The sequence below is a fragment of the Hippoglossus hippoglossus genome, chromosome 5 (assembly GCF_009819705.1).
Source record: "Hippoglossus hippoglossus isolate fHipHip1 chromosome 5, fHipHip1.pri, whole genome shotgun sequence".
Lineage (NCBI taxonomy): Eukaryota > Metazoa > Chordata > Actinopteri > Pleuronectiformes > Pleuronectidae > Hippoglossus > Hippoglossus hippoglossus.
The window spans coordinates 4,965,022-4,988,848 of record NC_047155.1 but is presented as its reverse complement, the minus strand read 5'-3'; the positions used below and the strand labels follow the sequence as shown (position 1 = coordinate 4,988,848).

Below are 23,827 nucleotides of genomic sequence, written 5' to 3'. Positions count from 1 at the left end.
TATCATATAATGATACAACTCTAATAACAGTGAGGTACAATAATAACTGCTGATGCAGTCAGATGTGATTCATGCAACATGCATGACAAGATGTTCTTGTTCATAAAGAAAATGAAATAAACGTTTGGATCTTAAAACAGATCATATTTGACTGAACAGAGAAATTCAAAGTTAAAATCCTGATGAAAACACGTCCACAAAAAGGACATTTAGATGTTTTCACAGCAAAGATCAATATAAATCAACAGGTAACAAACCATATGATGATACATCACTGACACAGTGAGGTGTGATAATAATTGCTGATGCAATCAGATGTGATTCATGCAACATGCATGACAAGATGTTTTCTTTCTTCACTTGAAAGATATTGTTGCTTCTTTTCCTCAGGAAATGTCCAACACACAAATACATGTTTCTGTTCATACAGAAGAACAAGTCCTTACATTTCATAGAATTCACTTCCAGCCGTCTCTGACCACTGAGCTCGTCCCAGTTTGTCTGCTGGTAACTCCAGTCTGTAGGAGTCTACCACGGCCTCCAGGGGGCGCTGCTGACTGGACTCTGCTCTTTGGTGATGCTGCTGTGGACTGTGGAGCTCAGAGGAGAGAAGTCAGCCTCTGTCAGCTTCTCCTCAGAGGAAGACTGCAGCTTGTTGAAGTGCTTCATCAGTCTTCTCTGCTGCTGGTTCTGCTGCAGCAGCTGTGTCAGGAAGCAAACGGTCATCTCCAGGATGTCTGCTTTCTCCAGCTTGGAGTCTGGCTGCTGGTTGAGGAACTCTGGACCCAGGAGAGACTTGAGCTGCTCGATGCTGCTGTTGATTCGCTCTCTGCGTAATTTCTCCACCAGAGGCTTTCTGAGCTGCAGAGACAAGAACAAAGTCAGTCATCAACTTATTCTGGAGTCAAGAGTCAGCATGAACAAACACAAGCTCTCGTGGAAGAAGAGCACGTCTCCTTGAATCTTCAATTTACCTTGTGGCTCCGAGTCAGATGCTCCTGAGAGTTGGTCCTTGCTGCAGTGATTGTAGGAGCCATGTGTGGATCTCTGTGCTGTAGAGGTCTGTGTAGAGACAATCTGATCTCTGCTGCCTTCATCCCTCCTATTTATAGTCCCACATCTCCATATCAATGTGTGGGTCTGGGTCTGGCTGCAGGTTCCCACAGTCTCGGCCAATCAGAGAGCTCGGGGGGACAATAGCGCTGAATGGTGTTAATGCCTCAGGGACAATAGTTAGATCTCAGGGGAACAGGTGGAGGACTGGGGGGGGGGGGGGGGGGGGGGGGGGGGGTGGTGATGGAGAGAGACTCACAGAGCTCTGTGTGGATCTGGGAAAGTGGTGACCCTGTAGAGAGCAGATCTGCTGCCTGATGCTGATCAATGACTTTGACTGAGCACACGCTCGTCAGCACACGTGTCAAACCAGAGACTCTTCATCAGTAGAAGGAGATGAAGGTGAAGTGCAAAACCTCTACGGTGAAGTTTAACATAAACTCAAAACTGTGTTTGTACAAATCCTGTATATAATAATAATATATATAAACTATTTTATATTAATAAGCTGTATACAGAGTTACAGTGATTTTTTTTTTTCATTTTATAGAAGAATAAAACATATTTCATCACTTTTGCAAGGCTCAGGAGATGAACATCAGGTATCACAGATTTTTGTTAATGATTAAATTTAGTCTCAGATAATAACTATTTCCATTATAAAGGACATTTCAACATATTGTCACAATTATCAATCTAAAGATAACAAACGTTATCATATATTTTTTAAACTACCAGTACTTTAACTACAGTGATTCATGAAACCAATCAGTTTATAATATTTGAGTTTGAGACAAAGTCAGTGTTGGTTTTTTTGTCTATTAGTTAAAAAGTTGTCCTTGTGTCCAGATGCAGCAGCTGTGTCGTCTTGTGTCTGCTGGTGTGAGTAGAAAGTTTCTCTCAGTTTCCCACACTCAGGGTTTGAATGATGTGGTCAGTGAACGACAAAAGCACTTTGAAAGCAGCTTTTGTGACAGATCGTGGGCGTGTGCTGCGATGGAGACACTGACCTGACGTCAGGCCACCGGCCATCTGGAGGGAAACCACCTCATTGGATCCCTCTGAGCTCGGACAGTTTCCAAAATTATAATGTAAAAATACATCAAATCTAAGCAGTTAATTCGTAACTGTTTCATTCGTAACTGTAAAAAAATCAAATATCTGAAGCTAAAACATATCCCTTGTATTGATGAATGTTTTCAAAGTGTAAAGGGTGAATGACAGCTGTTTCCTGACGTGTGCCAAATCCCTCCGGACAATAGGCGACTGCTGGCGTGGTTAAAGATGCTAATCAGGCTGAAGTGGGACAGAGTTGTCCGGTGCTTTCCCACATTCTGTTACATTCAGTCCGTTCATCTGTCACCTTAAACCAGCAGAGAGGTTTTTTGGGCACAAGCAGAAACTAATATTTTCAAATGATTCTTTATTATAAGAGCTGCAGGTTGTATTCAGCAGTGTGTACACTTGTGTAAGTGTGTACTTTCTCTTTGTGTGTCTGTATGTGTACTTTTATGAGTGTGTGCATTTACACCGAAGGATCCGCAGCTTTTTAAAACATTTCTCAAGACTCCATATTGGGAGATTGTATTCGGCACAAACTTTTGTCATAGTTTCATCTAACATTTTATTTTAGTGTCCATTTTGTCTATTTTAAACCAGAATCAGTGACAAATTCCTAAAACATGTCTTCAAAAAAAAGCTTTTTATTAATCCTATAATACACAACTTTCATTACCTGTTGTCTGTATTATTATTTATTTGTTGTAATGTTTTATTCCCTGATCTGATTTGCTCCTGTCCTGAAATGGTTTAATCCTGTTTCAACTTTCTAATTCACTTATAACTGAGTTTTGAGAAGTGGCCTGTAATTAAAGTTAATTATAAAAAACATATGTTTCCACCCAATGAACTTGCAATAGGTTTTGAAATGTTAATAGAATTATTTTTGTTTTAAAAATAGATTATAAATTAATGAGCGCTATTTGAAACAATAGGCGGGTTTTCCAGGTTTAATAGCAACATATTCACTTTAACCTCTGTCTCCTCAGGTCAGAGGTCGTCCCTCACTGTCCCACTGGGACCCTGTGAGTGACTTCCCTCTGGTTTCCCACACTCTCTCCTTTCATGCATTTAACCAAAGGGATCAATACAAAGTGTGTGTGACTGTTTCCCGTCACAAACCAGCTCCGATGTTCGGCCTCTTGCAGGAGAGAAATGTTCACTTTCTTCTCTAACAACAGAAAATGTAACTGTAAAGTTGATGCAACTTTCCAACAGTTTCCCAAATAAACGTGACTCAGCTGAAGTTTTGTCATTGAAACATAGTCGGAGACAAAGTGGAAATGTCTCCATGTGGTCTGGTGACTCATGAGGACCCACCAAGTCAGTGGTTCTCAAACGGGGTCTGTAGCAAACTGCCAGGGGTTCGGGAAAAGCTTCCAGATTCATCCATTAAAATCATCATGATATATAGATATTCTGTTTTGACATGGTGAAAATAGTTTAAATGCATTTCTAGTATCTTTCAAACACATTTCTTTTGTGTTGTTCTTTCACATAGTAGAAGTTTAAAAATTAGGCTCATGACAAACTATTCCAAGGGATGTAAACAAGGAGTTCCCAATAATATGTTCTATCTTGTAGGAGGGTCCATGGCAAAGAGAGAAAGTTGAGAGCCTCCTCACTAAGTGACAGACAGTGGATGATGTCAGATAATCAAATTCATATATTCACACTGAAAAATGACATTTCTCTAAATGGCAATATGTTTGTTTGCATTGTGGAGAGAGAATCATGTCCAAGGTTTGATGACTGACGTTTGGTCATCATCCATTTATCTGTTTTCTATTGGTGAGGGAAGCAAGGGGGCTGATGCCAATCCTGTCTAACATTGGACAAGAGGAGGGGCCACTGTACCACTGTACCACCGTGCCACCCTTCTTAAACCATGGTTTGATGATACATGACCTCTACCGTGACACAAATGCCACAGAAATCTCTTTGGGAATCTGTTCTTCACAACTGTTGTGTACAGTTATGTAAGTATAAGTAACACAAGAAAACAGAATGCAGTAGATTCGATTATGTTTTGGTTTATTGACAAACGTAATGATGAGGTTTTCATTCAGAGCAGAAACAAGTGATGATGCATCACAACAACTTGGCAGCGTCTCCAAGTCACGCTGCACTCAAACTGAGTGGAGGAACATGGGTCTTTACAAAAGACACAAACAGTTGATGTTCATCTTAATATAAAATATTATTTAAAATCAACATTGACGCTTTATGTAAAAGCTGAGGTGGAACAAACTGACCCTAGAACAGATCAGGTGAGTATAAAGGTCACTTTCATTAAAGTAAACAGTTCACTGCCACAGCAGCAGATTTACACACAGACCTTTTGGATTAAAGGATAGAAATGCATATAGATCCTATAACAGATCAATATTAACTAATCAAAGTGATTAAAATCATGACATCAAGTCAGTTTGATCAAAATGATCAAAGATACAGAATTAGTACAAGTTCATCTCATACAAATGCAGAGAAATATAAACTTTCATTAAACATGAATTAATAATGTTCTTTCTCAATGTGAAAGATGAAGTTTCCATATTTACTTTTTCCTTCGGAAAAGTACATTTCTCTCCAAAGGAGAGTTTAAACACATTTAGTATTTAATCATCCTTCTGTTCATACAGAAGAACAAGTCCTTAAATTCCATAGAATTCAGTTTCAGTATTTGTTGATGCACAACACAACAAATGCAACTAATCACAGAGATTAAAATCAATGATTAACAATGTTAACAAGAGAAAGTCAAGGTTTCTGATCAAAATGATCAATATTAATGAAACATATTAAAATGTTTCCACTGTGTTCTCTTCAACCATGAAGTACAGTGAGGTAAAATATTAATAAATGTTATCAAGTAATGATATATCACTGATACAGTGAGATACAATAATAACTGCTGATGCAGTCAGATGTGATTCATGCAACATGCATGACAAGATGTTCTCGTTCATAAAGAAAATGAAATAAACGTTTGGATCTTAAAACAGATCATATTTGACTGAACAGAGAAATTCAAAGTTAAAATCCTGATGGAAACACGTCCACAAAAAGGACATTTAGATGTTTTCACAGCAAAGATCAATATAAATCAACAGGTAACAAACCATATGATGATACATCACTGACACAGTGAGGTGTGATAATAATTGCTGATGCAATCAGATGTGATTCATGCAACATGCATGACAAGATGTTTTCTTTCTTCACTTGAAAGATATTGTTGCTTCTTTTCCTCAGGAAACGTCCAACACACAAATACATGTTTCTGTTCATACAGAAGAACAAGTCCTTAAGTTTCATAGAATTCACTTCCAGTCGTCTCTGACCACTGAGCTCGTCCCAGTTTGTCTGCTGGTAACTCCAGTCTGTAGGAGTCTACCACGGCCTCCAGGGGGCGCTGCTGACTGGACTCTGGTCTTTGGTGATGCTGCTGTGGACTGTGGAGCTCAGAGGAGAGAAGTCAGCCTCTGTCAGCTTCTCCTCAGAGGAAGACTGCAGCTTGTTGAAGTGCTTCATCAGTCTTCTCTGCTGCTGGTTCTGCTGCAGCAGCTGTGTCAGGAAGCAAACGGTCATCTCCAGGATGTCTGCTTTCTCCAGCTTGGAGTCTGGCTGCTGGTTGAGGAACTCTGGACCCAGGAGAGACTTGAGCAGCTCGATGCTGCTGTTGATTCGCTCTCTGCGTAACTTCTCCACCAGAGGCTTTCTGAGCTGCAGAGACAAGAACAAAGTCAGTCATCAACTTATTCTGGAGTCAAGAGTCAGCATGAACAAACACAAGCTCTCGTGGAAGAAGAGCACGTCTCCTTGAATCTTCAATTTACCTTGTGGCTCCGAGTCAGATGCTCCTGAGAGTTGGTCCTTGCTGCAGTGATTGTAGGAGCCATGTGTGGATCTCTGTGCTGTAGAGGTCTGTGTAGAGACAATCTGATCCCTGCTGCCTTCATCCCTCCTATTTATAGTCCCACATCTCCATATCAATGTGTGGGTCTGGGTCTGGCTGCAGGTTCCCACAGTCTCAGCCAATCAGAGAGCCTGAAAAATAGAAAGGGACTGTGGAGCTGCCACATGCTCAGTTGTCATATGAGCCGGAGACAATAGTTGGATCTCAGGGGAACAGGTGGAGGACTGGGGGGGTGATGGAGAGAGAATCTGGGAAAGTGGTGACCCTGCAGAGAGCAGATCTGCTGCCTGATGCTGATCAATGACTTTGAATGAGCACACGCCCTGATCTAAAAACTTTGTACCTCAAAATGTACACATTTTATATGAGGTATTATCATTTAATTCTTTAAATTAATTAATTGTAAAGTAAAAGTTAAATTTTTCACGCTGCAAGATACTGGAACACAACATTATATATTATGGTATTTTTGGTTATTAAAGATTACATTTGGACAAAGTCCTGGTGTCCAGATGTAGCAGATGTGTCCTCTCCCCTCTTAGTGTGAGTAGAACGTTTCCCTCAGTTTCCCACACTGATCATTTGCCCGCTCACAACAAAAGAGTCGTTTGTAATGGATCCTGGATGTGAGCTGTAACAGAGACCGAGCCTGACGTCACCAACCATCTGGAGCGGAACAACAAAAAACAGAAAAAATACAAACACAAGCAATCGTCCTCAATTTCCTCCCACTTTCAATTTGCACGTGCAGAAAATTTTACCTTCCAGTCAAAATTCAAGTTTTTTGTTAAATCAAACAGATCAATATTTCACATGTTCACATCAGGAGCTGGGAGGTTGGAGCAGCTGCTTCCCGAAGTGTGCCCGGTCCCTCGGGACAGGAGGCGGCTGATTGTGTGATTAAGACGCTAATCAACTTGAACTGTGGCTGTGCTCTTCAGGGCTTTCCCACACTTCTCCCATTAACTCAGACTGAGACGTGCGCTGCGTTAAAAGAGGATTAGTCGACACAAGCAGGCTCCATTTCTTCTCTTTAGTTTTATTCTACAAAGATAGAAGCCTTCTCAAGATTAAAGTTGGGATTTGTTTTGGGATTTTAAAAATAAAGTTATGAACATTTCAGACCAGCATAGAAATCTACACTTTATAAAACATAATCTGAAGAAAATAATAGAAAGTGATCCGGCGGTTTGTCTGTTTTTATTATTAAGAGTAAATCTACTGAGACCATTGTAAGAAATGTTGTCAAATCAATCAGTTGCATTTTGAATTTGAGATTATGGGTAATTGTTCAATATAATAAGCCATTTTCATTTAGAATATTTTAAGGATATTTTAAAACAAAAAAATCTAAAACTTTTTACCAACAAATGTTAAAACCTTTATAAATTTGCTCCGAAATACCTCAGTATATGTTTTTGTCTTGGTGCTTCAATAGCCTTTAACATCTGTGTCATTGGGGCAGAGGTCTGGATCCGTGGACCACTGAGGCTCTGTGAGTCACTCTCCTCTGGGTTCCCACACTCTGTCCTTTCATCGCTGTTACTGAGGGATCAATACAAGTGTGTCTCAGTGTGCATCCCATTAACTGCGTTGTGCGGCCACGCTGGGCTGAGGAATGTCTGAAGGGAACTTTACCCTCGTGGATGTGGAGCTAAATTCACCAATCTCTTTTTAAAAGGTAAGTTTAATAAAATAATAATGCAAAAAACTAAATGTTGCTGCTAATCAGTGACTCAGCCCAGACTGTGTTGACCCTCCAAAAGAAATCTCATTCTCATGTAGTAAATGGAAAATAATTAGGTTTTGTGTTTTATATTATAAAATAAATTGTGGGATAAAATGAAGAAAATGAATATTTTATATTTAGGATCAGAGGTGATTATATATCTTGTGTATTATTGCAGTTTTGAGGAGGGGACGTTTTTATCTATCAAAACCATGGCAACGCTTTATAAAAAGATGCATTGAAATATTCATTCAATAATTTAAAAAGGAATGACCCATCATAAATTCATGTGCATGTTAACGTGTATATGTGATGAAGTCATGTGGGCCCTGGCTAATACTTCACATGACGTACATAGAATATAGATCTCAATAAATAACTACCATGTTAATGTTATAAAATTAATATTCCATTTCTATTTCTAACCAGCGATGAATAACTAAATCAAGCCGATACGTACTTCTCATATTTGACTGTAAAAGCCTTTCCTACATTTCAGGAAATTGTTGCAATCAGTGAAAACACAGCACCACTGTGTCATAGCTAATTAAAATCTCTTTATTACAATCACATGTACATCATCATATTCCAAAAAGCTTGCTGTGGTGAAAAGTACCCTCGCACGGACGGATGGAGGTGGTGTTGCAGGCCGGATGGAGGGATTGTCAGATGGAGGGAAACAAGTGTTGCGTTCTCCGGCAGCAAGCGTCTCCGCTCCAGTGTGCTTTTAATTTCACATCACATGAGGACAGCAGCGCTATTTTCAGCTCTCTGTGCTCTTGTGTAACGTAAGCAGAGAGAGAGAGTGAAGGGAGGAGAGGGGGGGGGGCGGTGAGAAGAAAAATATTCTCTCTTCGTCATCCATTATTCAGACTGTTTGAGTCACAGCTGAGACAGAGGGGGGGGGGGGGGGGGGGGGAGTGTGGAATCAAACCTCCAGCACCTCTTTCTTTTTCTCAGGGTTTAAAATGTATTAAAAAGAAAAAAAAACACTGTGAAATGTCTGTAAATTTCTAACGCTCTCCTTCTTCTCCAGAGTCAGAGGACAAGATGGACGTCCCTTGCATCTGTCCAGCACAGTGATGGGTGCAGGACGTGCTCAGCTGAGCAGAATTTGGAAGCACAAAGAGACACTGCGAGCCTCCAGGGAAAGAATCCACCTTTCAGAAACTCCAGCTCTGTCAGATTTACACAAATCCACTGCTCACGCCCGGTAACCAGGACGTTACTACGCCCGGCGCTGAATCACGCCCACATCACTGATTTGTGCGTGTGTGCTGTTTCCCTGGTTACAAATGGGAAGGTGGCGAGAAACATTTTCACAGAAATGTAGTCGGGGCGCATGAATGAGATGTTTGCAGCTGCACAGGTTGTTCAGTTAAGTTAATACAATCTTTCAATCAAAATGGTGAATTAGATTTTTTACAAATCCCACTGGAATTTTGAACTAGATCTTCACTGACTGTCACTGGTGATGATGATGATGATCTGATGCTGTTGGGTTGTTATGATTTTCTCTTGACTGATGTCTCTGTCCAAAGTGTAAAGTGACATTCAGTTTCCCCCCCCCGATCGTAGCATATCGTATTTTATCATATCGTTTGATATTGTATTGTATCATACCATAACGTATTGTATTGTATCGTATTGTATCACATCATATCGTATCATTTTGTATCATTTTGTATCATATTGTACCGTATCTTATTGAACTGTATTGTATTGTATCATATCGTATCGTAGCAAAGCAAATCGTATTGCATTGTCTTCCTTGTGAAGTTGTCGGCTCCCCTGGCTTAACTTTAACTTCCTGTTATTTCCTATCACAGCAGACATTTGGAGCTAGCATAGAGTAGCTACATGAAATTCTGCCTTTTCTAACTGTATGATTTTAACCTGTGCTTTACACATTGTAGTGGTTGAAAAGTGTTTTTTTTAGCCACACTTGTCACGTGTGTGTTTTCTTTGGCTTCCAGTATTTATGCTTTGCAAGGCCAACGTCCTTGAGCGATCTCTGTACTGGACACTGGGAAATAAAACTCACATCCATCAAATACATTTGACTCTGGAGAAGACGATAAAGAAGATTAATCTGAAAATATCGTAACGTTTCCTTAAGAATTAGTGTCAGTGATTCTACTCATAATTTATGGATGTCACATGTAACATTCAGAACAAACTGAACCACTTTCTATGAATGTTGACAATATTGTGAGTTTTAAACTAATATGTACTAATACTACAATGTTAATCTCCGTGCTGTATGTACAGCCTCCATAACACCGCTACAAACCGACAGAATCACACGATCAAACCACCGGAGACGTCTGACGGCGTCAGCGTGTCCTGTTACTAACCTGGTCCTCATCCGCACCTTTCGACAAAATCAATATGTACATGTCATAATGACACAAAACAACAGTAAAATTCAATTTATCCATTTAAAGAGACAATAATATTCACAATTTGTGTTCACTCTTTGAAAAAGGCAAATCAAAGTTTCACCAGCTTTTTAAATAAATTAATTCGATTTTAAAGATCATAAAAACGGTTCTTGTTGTTTTTATAACCATCACAAGAAAAATATTGAAATATGTCCAACACAATGACAATAAACTGTATTTTTTCCTCCATAAATCACTATGATAGTTTATAAAGAAAACATCAACACACACTGTCATTCTATCTACAGTCGTTCCACTGGCCTAGGTCCCTGGTAGAGAAAGGTAGGGAGAACTTTTAAGTATAAAAAACTATGTGCAAAAGTTGTTTTCTTAGGTCCCTCTCATGGAAAAAAAATGTAGAGAAATAATATGAATATCTACACAACCTTTGCTCTTTCCACTTTAGATTATAAGATTACTGTGCACTTGTCGTAATTCACCCCTTTTGTGCATCCGTCACTGCATTCAATGGAGACCTGTCAGATAGCGCACACAACATCATCATTGTCATATTAAAACTAGCTTGAGGTAATATTGCACATTTTCCCAAACGGCAGACCTGGAATCAGTAGATTTCAGATTTACATTTACATTGTACCTTCTGGTGTAGTGGAATGTCAACAACGCTGACTTGAGCTTTGTCTGTCCTGACTGCACAGACGCCGCTGTATAGTCCGGACAACCTAACGAAAAGTCGACTTGAGGTGTGTGTTCTCGTCTTTAAAATCGTCTGCACGCAGTCAAGGAGTCGCTGCAGATTTCAGTAAATGTGCATAAGCTGTTACCTGGGTAGGTAGATCTGTAAACATCCTGACAACAGTAAAGACACCTGCAGGAACGAGGAGCCACGAGCCGAGAACACCAGCCACACTGTCTATGCTGCATTCACGCAGAACAGTAAGAATGTGGGAAAACTTCTTGTTATTAAACAAACACTCCTGATAGCCACCTCCAGTCCATCGACTATAGTCTGATCACTTAGCTTAAAAGTGTTCGTTGTAGCCCAAAAAAAGCTAAAGTAAAATTGCACGTTTAGCTGAGTAATATCATAAATAACATATTACTTATTTGTTATTAATTGACATTTTTCTAGAGAAGAAAATGTGTATTTTCTGTTCCATTTTGCTACTGTTGATTTTTGACAATACTTGTTTTAAACATGCCGGACGTTACTGAATACATGAGCTGTCAGAAATTCCTCAAACCTCCACCTCAGAGTTACAATTTGACGTAAACATGTTGTTCGACTCAGCTGCATGTTTGTGCAGGACTGAAAATCTCGGACGTGAATGCAGCCTAAACCTGTGCAGCAGCTAGAAGCTGTGATCGAAATCCTCTGCAAACCTCTGTGGCACATTGTTCCTCGTCTGTGATCGTCACAGTTTTGACTAGTGCTGCACAAGCAAGTGAATCAGATTGTGTCTTTATCATTTAGTTACAAAAGCTCCCACCGATTATTATTCTTACTTGTAAACAGAGTTTCTATAAAAAACTATCCAGGATTTGGTATCCACTCTCAGCTGTCACTGTCTGCATTGCTACAGTTGATGTGTTCTGTGGCCCTGACGCAAAAGTAGTCGTATGTGACCTATCGTTAGTGCACAACCAGGTAGACAGCACGCAGAACGGTATTGCTCCCCAAAATGTCAAGATCTGCTTGAGGAATTAAGTCCAAACCCAAATTTCTGGTCATTTTGTCAAAGATACTTGTGAAATAAACAGAGCGTAAGATGTTGCATGAAACACGTGATGCAAACACACTCAGCTGACCTTGTTCTGTTGTTTGTCGTTACAGGCGTCATGCACTGACACGCACATTTTGTCTGGAGTGCTGTACAATGGTGACACACGCTCGCACAGAAAACGCTATCGGTCGAGGTGATGTACAGCGATGACAGTGAGGTTCCCTCTCTCACGCACACATTCATTAAAGGAACAGTCCGGCATTTCCATAAAACCTCTCGTTCTCCGTCTTCCACTGAGTTTTGTGAGAAGACGAGTCTCAGCTTCATCTTTGAGCTTCAAGATTCAGGAGTGACGAGGACCTTGTTTACGCAGATGACTGAAATCCCAACAATACAAGGACACAGCGGGTCAGTCCACCCTGTGCTGCAGGCTCATACAGTTTGTGCGGTCATAAATATAATATGACATCCACACATCGCTAAGCATGTACAAAGTATGTTTTTTGGCTTCAGTCAACTTGATGAACAAATTTACATCATCCAGACCCTGGTGGCTGTGCTGATGCAGTGATTTATATTTGATCTAATATTAACAAATTAGTCCAAATGTGAGAAAACAACCAAGTTAGCTTGACAGATGTTTTTTGTGGGATAACATCAAGATTAATTGATGTCCTTGATGAAGAACACAATCCAGCACGTTTTGCCTTAGCATAAAGACAGTGCTAGCCTAGCTCCACACCTTCCAATAACTCCAAAGCTGATTGATTAACATGTTATATTTTGTTACTTATTAAGTTAATTGCAAATCCTTCATCAAATGAGAGGAACAGATAACTATTTCATATTGTTTAGCCCCCCCTGGTGGCTGGGGGAGGGGTAAGCTTTTTTTTAGATGGTGTGAGGCTGGCAATTTCCCTCTGCTTCCTAAATTAGTGCTAAGCGAGGCTAATGTCCTTGAGATGAAGCTGATAACAATCTTCTCTTCTCACTCAGGAAAAGACAGAACAAGTAGATTTATAAAAATGCCTGATTTATATCTTATCTCACACACACTCGCACACAGAGTTACAGTTACATGTGGTGTCCATGCAGTTAGACAGTGGTGACCGTCAGCAGGGAGCTGGGACACAACATGTCCCCGTGGCTGTCCAACCTGTTCCCATGAGACAGCAGCTCCTCTACTGTCGTCCAGTCATCCAGCAGCTTCCTGTTCCTCAAACGACTCAGTTTCTTCTGACTCAGCTCCAGGACGGTGTTGCACCGTCCATCTGCAAAAGGTCCAACTCCCCTGCTGTCCAGCATTCCTGCATCACTAAAAGTGGCTCCTCCTCCACCCGTGATGATTCCTCCTCTGCCGACAACTTCTCGTATAGCCATTCCTCGGGCCTGCAGCTGCTGCTGCTGCCTCTGCTCACGAGCCAACAGGAAGTGTTCCCTCCTCTCTGTTCGACTCCAGTAACGACCCATCAGGATGTCAGTGTTGGTCTCCTCATCAGTGCTCATCCCACTGCGTTCATCCGCCAGCTGAGATGCCCGGTCCCTCAGGAGCTGGTTCCTGGCCATCCGAGAGTTCGGGTTGGGTTTGGAGCTTGGGGTAAATTTTGGACCACAACTGGGATTAGGGCTTGACGTCGCATTAATGTGTCCTTTCTTTGCCTCCCATCCAGCAGCAGCACCAGCACCAGGGCCGATGTAGCCCTCCAGGGTGCTGTAAGGCCCTCTGCCTCCTCCGCAACCCTGGGACTGTCGACTAGCTGGTTTAGGCCAGGTGTCGTTGACGTCTCCAGCCTGAGAAGGGTGAACCAGGTTCTGGAGGTGCTGCTGCTCCCTGGCTCGGCTCCTCTCCAGCTCCTGCTGCCTCTCTCTGTCCATCTCCTCCTGAATCTGTGCCTCCCTCTCCCTCTTTAGCTCTAACTCCTTCTGCAGTTGCCTTTGTTGTTCTAGTTCCCTCTCGATCTCTCTGTCCCTTTCTGTCAGCATTGTCTGAGGCATCATGGCTCTTTCTTGTGAGTGCCACCAGTCATGGTGAGAGATCTGGCTGCTGTTGTCGTAGCATCGCTCATGGGCTTCAGCAGGCCTCATGTGCCCCTGAGCGGTGGAATGTTGCTGGGGTGAGATGGCCAGGGTCGCTGGGTGGGAAGACATCACACCGGCCTCTAGCTCACCTTCCTCTGGCAGACCTGGTGGCAGGACGTGTTGTGGCGTGACACCTCCGCAGTGATGCAGGGTTGCTGCACAGTAAGAAGGGGATGCTGGGTGACTGGCCCTGCGTCGATACTCGTGTGGGGGAGGACGATGGTGCAGCGTTCGGCTTCTCCTCAGCATCCCTACTGAGCTGGAGCCTTGATGGTGCTGCTGTATTGGTACCAGTGTTCTCCTGTGGCTGGTGGGGGTGCTGCAGGTGGAGAGGATCGGAGCAGTCATTCGTGAGACTGCAGCGTGAGCATGAGAAGGATTGAAGAGGGCTCCACTGCTGGAGCTGTGCCGGTTCAGACAGGGTCGATCTGCCTTATGGAACTGGACCGATGAAACCCTGAAAGTTCAACAACAGATGTCAACAAACGAGCCAGGGAATGGTTTCATAAAGACAATTTTACATATCTAAGCTCAGCTGTTGTTCAAAGACATTACATTTTTAACAATTTGGAAAGTAAAAATAGCCGGATATGTCAAAACTCATGGATGTGTGAAGTACAGACTCTGCGCACCAGTCTGACAGGACTTTGTGAAACCAGCCCCAGAGACTTGAGAGATTTGCTGATCACATCTAATCATTTTTGCAGGGACATTTATTCTATGAGCTGCTACCTGAAAAGTCCACGGGGTGGGAGGTCCATGACGGGCCCAGTTTCCTCCATCCCGACCTGCAGGTGCTGACTCTGTGGCTGCATGGTCAGCGCCTCAGGAATGGCCTCCAGCAGCTCACGGTGACTCTTGGGGCAACTGTCACGCCGCTCCCGCCTCTCACAGGGTTCGCCCTGATGTTGCAGCCTGGCATTGTACAGCCGCATTCGCTTCTCCAGGAGCCTCTGGAAGTGCCTGAACTCACCGGTGCTAACGCTGTAGAAGCCAGAGTCGCTGAGCTCTGAGGAGATAAAGGACTCAGATGAGGGCGAGCCACCGCCCCCGAAGCCCCCACAACTGCCTGGGGCAAGGACCCCATGTGAATGACAGTCCTCCAGGCCTCCCTCCTCAGTCTCCAGCCCCGAGAGGTCCCCCTGGTGGAGGGAGCCATCAGTCCAACCCAGCCCACTGTCCAGCTCATGGTGCAGAGGCAGGAAGCCCATTGGCTTCTCCAGCATGAAGTCTTCATCATCAGTCTGCAAAAACAGTGACGCAAATACACATAAAACACTATAAAGAAAAATACATTATTTTGGAATCAATACTGAAACTGTATTTTGTTGACTTAGATACTTAGAAATGATGATATGAATAATTTTGGATTACCTGACTGTGGCAGCGATTCTGTTCTTCCAGGTTGGTATTGCAACATCTCATCAGACAGTTCTGCTCCTTTGGTCGACGACCGCTCAGTTCTGGATCCTGAAGGATTCGTGACGTGAGACAAAGAAAATGAGAAACAGCACAAAACATGAAACTTTTCATTTACTTGCTGGAGATCTTCTTTAAATCTGTACTTCAGTGTTGAAGTTAAAGTGACACTTTGGAACAGTTTCCTATGGATACGGATTCTACAGTTGAGTTTATCTCAAAATGCAGCCAGACTTTTTCCTTTATAATCCTTTATGCATAATTGCTTGATTACTTGTGATGCCTTTATCAGCCCAACTTTATAAATGCCATGGGGGTAATATTAGTGTGTAGTCTCTTAGTCCCATGCAGATTAAACCATATGCTAATGAGCTGTATTTCATAAAAGTATAAAAGTGTCACCTGGTGGCCGATGTCCACAGTGTCCCCAGGGGAGCTGGACAAGTAGCTGTACCGTCCTCTATCGCAGTGATCTTGTGGCAGAGACAGGTGGCTGTAGTAATGTCTGTGATGGACAACAACAACACAGAATTTATATTTGCAAGACTCTTACAGACTTTTACAAAAGTTGTTACCGAGCAGGACTAAATAAATTAGAAATCTGACAACATCATGGCCGTAGAAAGGTGTGTTCACCTGTCCTGGTAGGAGGGGCTTGATGCGTTATGCCCCGCCCCCATCACTGGTAGGGGCAGGTTGAGGTGCTGCAGATTGAGGGGGAGGGGCTCCCACGCTCCCCTGTCTGCCTCGGTGCCACACCCCCTCTGACCCTTGATCTGCATGGTGATTGGATGCTGACTGGCCGCCAGGATTCGCAGAGCATCCCGCTGGCTCAGGTTTGCTAGACTCCGCCCACTCATCTGAGACAAGCACAGATATCAAAGCGATGCGACATTAGCAAGAACCGGCCAATCCACACGTCCGGCAGACACAGAGCAACATGATCGTCAACCTGACTAATGTGGAAAAAACTCTTGTTTGGTCACAACCATCTTTTTATAAACTATCTGTCTTCACATGCTGGACTTTGTCTTGTAAATGTAGTAAAACCAAAACTATGAGCTAAAGGAGATTAACAAGCTTATGTGAACTGCAGAGATGGTGAGAATTATGTCTGTTGTCATATTCAAAAATTTGAATGAATTAACGACAAAACTGTTAGAATTACACAATTTCAGGACAATTAATATATTATTTATAATTCATTCTGCCTCCTTAAGTTACATACAAAGTTGTGGAAAATGACGTTTAATCCAACATGTAGCTAATTATTAAAAAGTTTATGTCCACACTAGGTTGATGTTTTTCTTTGTAATCGTAAGGTAAAGCTTCATAGATTTACATTCATGTGTATTTTTGCATTCAAACTCTACGTCTGGAAACAAAGTAAGCAAACGAGGTTGAAACTTTAAGTCATGTTGCACCTCTACTCACCCAATCAATTATATTAGTGATCAGAGAGTAACAATGAATGTGATCAATGTAAAATTTAAATTAAATCTTATGATTATAATGAAAAAAACATCCCTCCAACTGAGAAACGTATTTTCTAAAGTCTCTTCTAAAGTACCTGTAGCCTTTAGCTTCCTTTAAGCATTACTGTCAGCTACGACTGAGCAATGTAAGAGACGTACAGTCAATCTCTGGCTTCTGCTGTCAACGTTACAAATCAATTTGTTTATGCTGATATCTAAATGTTATTTTCTGTACTTCGAATGTATCGATTATTCTATATTTATATTAATATATTTCTATAGAACATGTGATGCTCAGGAGGAACAAACCCAGACTCTCTACATCCCTTATTGCAGTTTTATGTCTGGATCAGAGTAAGCGTGATATTTGCTTGTGCACCTGAAAGCAGCAGATATTTCTCATACATTTTTAGTGTAGAGGACAACGTTACTGGATTCCCTCTCGAAATAGACACATACATTTAAAGACCAAGATCAATTAATGATACAATTAGATGAGTATTTAATTGAAGTATCGATTAAGTACCAAAGAGAGTGACTTCAAAACAGAAGCAGCGAGACTCTTAAATTTGTCTTTAATTATTTTAGCATATATTGTGTGAATGAGGCAAATTTTTCATAATTCAAATAAGAAAACAGCAGCACATTTTTGTCCAGGGCTCATCATCAAATTAAAGGGACACTCCATCTACTTGACTCAGTTCTAGGAGCGGCTGTGGCTCAGGAGATAGAGTGGGCTGTTCACTAATTAGAGGATCGGTGGGTTGATTCTCGGCTCGTCCGGTTCTCGTGCCACGGCAGCGTGAGATTCAACGTGTGATTGGGTGAATGTGAATTGTACTGTGAAACGCTTGGAGTGCTCTTCAAGACTAGAAATGTAAATGTGGTCCATGTACCATCTGCATGTTCGTGCCTGTGAAGACAGTTTGTCCTGTGGCTCTGGGCGTTAAAAAAAATGACCCCTGGTGACATCATCACCATCATCATCGGGGTTATTAACTGGGAGAACCTGAAGGTATTACAAACTAGAGGTTTGTTAGTGTTCAAGAAGTTACTGATATTAACATGTAGAGCATCTTACTCTTCTGCGCAATTCTTTTAATGATCTGTGTCTTGTAAGAACTTTATTGAAATGAGAGTTTCACAGGATGATGCCTTAATTCATTCATGCCTGTTGACGTAACAGCATCCATCGATACCACAATCCAATTTTATTCTCCATGCTGCCATTTTAACTGCACTTCAGTTTAGTTTTTAGTTTTTTTACAATTTCGACACACAACAAACCCAAAACTCTGAATTTGTCGACATTATGCAACTGGGTCACAAGACTCAGCTCCGCCTGCACACAGACGGTGGATTTATTCCAGTGAGACCAAAATGTTTGCGACCAAAGTCAAATACGATGAACGTGTACACGGTGTCCATGCTTCCACTAAAGGGTTAACACCTACAAGGCAACACAAACCCCATCCTGCTTCACACACTTGTGCACGCCCACACACACACACGCACACACACGCACACACACACACACACATGCATACATGCAGCTCAGCGGCCATCGAATTAGACGCATGAACAGTATTGTTAACTCCAGCACATCCCAACCATGAGTCACCCACTGCTACATTCAACCACACACGCACACAGACACACACACACACACACACAGCATGAGCTGGGAAGCACAAAATGGCACCTGTGTGTGGAGGACAGCAGCAGAACGACTGTGAGGCTCCAGCGTTTCACACGTATGAACTACGTCCATTCACGCAACATGAAAATTCAACGTGTTTAGAAGAAAACACTGAAACTGCCAGAGATTTAAACATCCTCGTGGGGTTTATTATTCACACAAATGCTGAATCGTGCAGAAATAATTAAACGCTGCCATTTCGCATCTGCATCTACACGCACACGCACACGCACACGCACACACACACACACATACACATGCATGTACACACACTCACACAGACAAACGCAAACAGGCCTAATGGAGCTTTTTCCATCTTCCTCAAATGAGACTTAAAACATAAAACACACACAGCATCATTAGTTGTCAACAACAGTGAGGCAGGTCTTCGGTCGCTCACCGTTTGGTCACCCATCCATGGTCCAGAGAGCCAGCAGCCCATCGTCACGGCAACAGAGGAGAGTTGCCTTGGTTCCTGTGAAAATCAACGATCTGCTGATTCCCACAGCAGATCGTCTATTCCTCCTCCTCCTCTCCTCCTCCTCCTCGTCACTCTCTCCGTCAGTCCCTGCTCAGTGTGCCTTTCTGTATCCTCCTCTCCTCAACATCTGTGCATTCCTCCCTGTCCCTCTTCCTCCTTCCTCTATATTTCCCCCTTTCTTTCTATTTTCATCAATTTCTTCAGCATCTCTTTCCTCGCCCCTTCCCCCCCTTCGCAGTTCCAGATATTAGCATCCTGCACACACATATACACACTCTCACACTCTTGCATGCGTGCAGTGCTGCAAACATAAAAATATGCGCAGGCTGACACAGTGCATTCAGAGGCGAGAGGGAAACACACGCAGTCACACAGCGAGGATGGTGTCTGATTGGAGGCCTTCTCAGGGTAATCGGCCAATCAGACGCGGTGGTCTCCCTCTGGATGTCTTCCTCTCTGACGGAAAACTCCTCAGTGAAGCCTCAACATGTGCAGGAGCCTGCCTGTACTGCAGCGATATGCACAGTAACAGGAGAAACACACCATCCAACCATCCATCTACGAGCTGTTCGTCGAGGAACTCCCACCAGATGCTGCTCAAGGCATGACGGGGGATTAGTTTCTCCAGTGTGTCTATCAGAGGTCTCGTGTTCCTGATGATTGGCTCTCAGAGAATCTACCTGAACTCCATGTGGACAAATTATCGTAAAAATCAACATCTGGTAATCAGACCTCGTCTAAACCTGATCCAATAGGCGCGTTCACACGGGCGGTTTAGTCCAGATCCATCGTTTCCAATCCCAAATTGATGAAGTCTACACAGGATACGATGCACAGATGAACTTATTGAAGCAGGAAATTCGAATTTACATAATTATAACTATTACATGTCATCAACGGATGAGAGAATCTACCTGAACCTCAGGTGGAGATCCGACCTGGTCTAAACAGACACAAGGAGACCGGATCCCATATGAAGGTGTGTTCACACTGGCTGTTTAAATCCCTCTGTCAGATGGACAAGAACCAACTGCAAGCTCCAAACACAAGAATCTCTCGTGCAGCTTCATTCCTTAAGAAGACACATGAGATAATCAATGACCCCACACAGTCTTCTATGATGACGTCCAGCTGCCGCCATCAGGAATGTGTTTGCATGTCTATAAAATAAATGATCAATTACCTTGATAAATGCACTTTAACCGTATCTCACCTGGAGTAGGCATTTTCTAAATTAAAATATTTGTTTGTATTTGTCAGTATTCAGTCTCGTCTATTATGTGCGTGGATGAATTGTTTGTGTGCTCATGTTTGGTTTCCTGCTTGAAGGGGGGCAATTACAGTATTTTGAATTGAATTTCATTGAATTGAAAGAAACTAATTCGGCGTAGCCCACACTGGATGCGATGCACAAGTCTTTGTACGTCATTGTGACTAATGCAATCTATTTTCTGATTCACGAGTGGCCCAATGGACAAACAGAGTCTTATGAAACTATTGAGTTCTTTCCATTTTTGCCAAAATCCGACTTCAGGGCATCGAACCAACCGAGCACAGTGAGTCCAGATGGTTTGCAGGATCTACAGCAGCTGTTAATGACTGTGGCCAAAGTGCAACAACACATCACTGATTTCCTAGTTTCAGTCCAATGAGTCTACAATTCACATCTAATTTGGATTAAAATCTTCATCTTCTTCATATGTGCTGTAAAAACTGCAAAAATCATTATAGACATGTTGTCCAAATAAACATATCTACAATATTGGTAAACGTGAAATACTATTATCATATTGTTGTGCTCATGCATATTTCTTTAATTCATGGAGCATTAATTGCTATTGGCAACATAATGTGAATAGAACATTACGTTCAATAAAACATGACTTTTATTACTTCAGATTGAAGAGCTGCCATCTTTACAATAATTTATTAATCATCGCCTCTCTCCTTATGATTTGCATTTGTTAAAATACTGTACGTTGAGTTATTATTGTTAAAAAAGAGTAAATATCCACCAAGGTCCAACTGACCCCAATGAAAGCACATTTAACTTTACTGGATCCGGACTTTTATTTGGTTCTGCACCACATTGCACACACTCACAAATATCAGTCCCCTAAACATGTCAGATGTATTTCATCCAGATACATGAATTCTTATATCTCAATAAGTGCGAGAGTCACTTTAGCGTAAATGGCAGTCTTACGATAGTTTGGTGGGGCAGACACCAGCATATTTTATTAATAATAATAATGATAAACTTTATTTATATAGCACTTTTCAAAACAAAAATGTACAAAGTGCATTATAGAGATAAAAACTGAAAAGATACAGAGCTCGTTTAAAGTTTAAACAATTTAATGTGGCACACAGAGCAGCTCTCTGATTGGTCTGATTGTCTGAAGTGGCTGAACAACACATTGTTTTCCTGTTTAAATTACAGCTCTGTCCCAGTGAGAGGAAGCTTCTACTATGAGACACCTCTAACATTTCAATGAATAAAACATCTAATTGAAAGCCATTGTATGAAAATGTATTTTAAAACAGTTTTAAATGAGGACACTGAGGTAGCTGGCCTGATTTATAAGGGAAGGTTATTCTACAGGAGCCCTCATTGTAAAATATGCCGACTTATTTGGTTCAGTGTAAACAAGCAAAGACGACGTAATGAGGTCAGCGAGGTCCAGGATCTCTGTATCAAAGGGGCTGACTGATAGAATACATGTGTTCTGGATTCAAAGGCATGACGTGCAACCCAACATTCATACAACAGGATGCTGATGATGCTGGATCAGGTAATAAACGTCTGCCGCCGCCATGAAGGTGGAACATTTCGTCTCTGTACCTGTTATATAGAACTGGATGCTAGAGGTGCAACGTTCCTGCCTTAGACAGGTTGTGTAGAAGGGGCTAATATGAACCCAGCTCGCGCTCTGATTGGACAGCGGTCAGGGTCCCATGATAGTGTCTCCTGAGACATCCGTCAGGAACATTTCCGATTCACAGACTCAGAAAACGTCTGTGCACAGCCTCCGCTCTGCAGTGAAAACACACAGACGTCTATGGAGGCTTCATTTCATCCGATTCATTCTGAGTGACCCTGCTTTGACTGTTTGGTTGTTATGGTAACGAGTTCGCCTGCCAATTATTCCTTTGCCTTTATCAAAGAATCACAAGGTGCGAAAAGTGAAACATGTAAAAATAAATAATTAAGATATTAAAAGGGATAAAGATAAAATAACATAAAATATATATAGATGTGTTTGTGTTTTTTCGTTTTTCATTTAACATATATTATGTGTATGTATACTCATGTGTAATTAAAGGTATGTATATTATTATTATCTGATAGTGGGTTGAGGTAAAGATTAAGTGTGTGTGTGTGTGTGTGTTTCCTGATGATGATGATGATGATGATGACGAATGAATCTGGATGCCTGAGCTCTGCCATTTCTCTAAGGAGAGAGAGAGAGAGAGAGAGAGAGAGAGAGAGAGAGAGAGAGAGAGAGAGAGAGAGAGAGAGAGAGCATGTGTCAGAGTTACACAAACACGCACACACACACACAGCAGATGCTCGGATGCGACACACACAGACCTGTCTGTGTCTAAAAATGGAAAGCACTCTTGCTGTTGCTGAGAAGCTGCAGAAGCTTCTATATGAGGAGCGTGTACGTGCAGGGATTCATATCAACACCCACCAGCCTTTCAAACAAGATGTGGATAAAAACTGTGGCAGCTGATTACTCGCCAGCATGGAGGGACTAACAAGAGGCGACATTTGATTCATGAAATTTCCCTTTTCTTAATAATTTCTACTGGGAACACGGAGACGTCCTCATTTGACAGTTTTTACAATTTTAGTACCATTTTGGTTTGATTTCCTGGTAACACTTTGAATTAAGCTGTGATTTTGTTGAATTGATCAGGTAACATTAAAATAAAACCATGAAAGACAATAAAGAGCAGGAGAGAAACATTTTAGAGGATATGCAAAATAAATCACACTAAAATGTACTGTTTGAAAAAAAAAACTCATTGTATAATTAAAGTGGAAAAAGGAGAGAACAGCCAACATTATTTCATTATCTCAGCCAACGCCTGTAAATCCCTGTAAATCACAGGCTGCTTTGTGTATTGTTACAGATTATTTCAGTAAAATCTCTCTGAGCCACCATCTGACAATCCATCTGCCAAAATTCCAAAAGGAGCTGACAAAATGTTGATTCATTCATTTGACAAACTCATCATATATGTTCATAAATTAGCTTTATAGAGGTGCTGGTGGGTAAATTGTATTACCTTTGTACAGAACTGGGATTCCTGTGTGTCACTGTTTCCACTTTTTTAACTAATCTGGTTTAATATGTTAGCTGGAATAATATTTACAATGTAGATATCAGAGATCAACCTCTCATGCAGACACGGTTGAGTCATCGTGGGTCTATAATGTGGATAAAGGCTTTTATCTTTTAAACCCCAACAAGATACTGCACATGTCCAGGAAACGCATGCCCCCTAATAAAACCTCAGCCTGCCATATTCACAGTTTTGGAAAAAAGATTCAAGATATAACATTTTCATTGTGGGCCGTTTACAGTCTATGTGTTAGATTTTGTCTAACTCTGTTCACAGGTGCTTCCCCTTATTTCTAGTCTTTGTGCTCAGGTAAGTTCACCAGCTGCAGGTATAGCAGCCTAGTATTTATAGCACGGACTAAAGTCTAAATAACGAGAATCACGGAAAATATATATTTACCAATTTGACATCACACGTACAGTATTCTGT

General features: G+C 41.7%; 3 protein-coding genes across 3 annotated transcripts; all 3 read right to left on the bottom strand.

Annotated features, from left to right (window-relative positions):
• Window positions 1-50: 50 nt before the first annotated feature.
• LOC117761052 (enhancer of split mbeta protein-like) lies at window positions 51-1,152 on the bottom strand. Its single transcript, XM_034584626.1, has 2 exons — window positions 975-1,152; window positions 51-861 (listed from the first exon to the last, which is right to left on the bottom strand). Exons 1-2 carry the CDS (start codon window positions 1,095-1,097, stop codon window positions 529-531), a joined length of 456 nt encoding a protein of 151 aa, XP_034440517.1. The 5' UTR covers window positions 1,098-1,152; the 3' UTR covers window positions 51-528.
• A 4,033-nt stretch (window positions 1,153-5,185) lies between these two features.
• Window positions 5,186-6,089, bottom strand: LOC117761048 (transcription cofactor HES-6-like). The gene is made up of 2 exons (XM_034584623.1): window positions 5,952-6,089; window positions 5,186-5,838 (listed from the first exon to the last, which is right to left on the bottom strand). Exons 1-2 carry the CDS (start codon window positions 6,072-6,074, stop codon window positions 5,506-5,508), a joined length of 456 nt encoding a protein of 151 aa, XP_034440514.1. The 5' UTR covers window positions 6,075-6,089; the 3' UTR covers window positions 5,186-5,505.
• A 5,140-nt stretch (window positions 6,090-11,229) lies between these two features.
• On the bottom strand, window positions 11,230-19,562 carry LOC117761043. Its single transcript, XM_034584614.1, has 6 exons — window positions 18,962-19,562; window positions 16,024-16,247; window positions 15,790-15,892; window positions 15,343-15,438; window positions 14,701-15,212; window positions 11,230-14,425 (listed from the first exon to the last, which is right to left on the bottom strand). The coding sequence occupies exons 1-6, from the start codon at window positions 19,001-19,003 to the stop codon at window positions 12,985-12,987; spliced, it is 2,418 nt and encodes an 805-aa protein (XP_034440505.1). The 5' UTR covers window positions 19,004-19,562; the 3' UTR covers window positions 11,230-12,984.
• Between the last annotated feature and the right edge of the window lie 4,265 nt (window positions 19,563-23,827).

Excerpts from the sequence above, each read along its gene's own strand:
- LOC117761052 (XM_034584626.1), bottom strand. The coding sequence starts at position 1,097 with ATGAAGGCAGCAGAGATCAGATTGTCTCTACACAGACCTCTACAGCAC. Across the intron at positions 862-974 it reads ATCTGACTCGGAGCCACAAG|CTCAGAAAGCCTCTGGTGGA; the intron begins GTAAATTGAAGA and ends TTGTCTCTGCAG.
- LOC117761048 (XM_034584623.1), bottom strand. The coding sequence starts at position 6,074 with ATGAAGGCAGCAGGGATCAGATTGTCTCTACACAGACCTCTACAGCAC. Across the intron at positions 5,839-5,951 it reads ATCTGACTCGGAGCCACAAG|CTCAGAAAGCCTCTGGTGGA; the intron begins GTAAATTGAAGA and ends TTGTCTCTGCAG.
- LOC117761043 (XM_034584614.1), bottom strand. The coding sequence starts at position 19,003 with ATGGGCTGCTGGCTCTCTGGACCATGGATGGGTGACCAAACG. Across the intron at positions 16,248-18,961 it reads CATGGATGGGTGACCAAACG|ATGAGTGGGCGGAGTCTAGC; the intron begins GTGAGCGACCGA and ends TGCTTGTCTCAG. Across the intron at positions 15,439-15,789 it reads CTGTGGACATCGGCCACCAG|GATCCAGAACTGAGCGGTCG; the intron begins GTGACACTTTTA and ends CGAATCCTTCAG.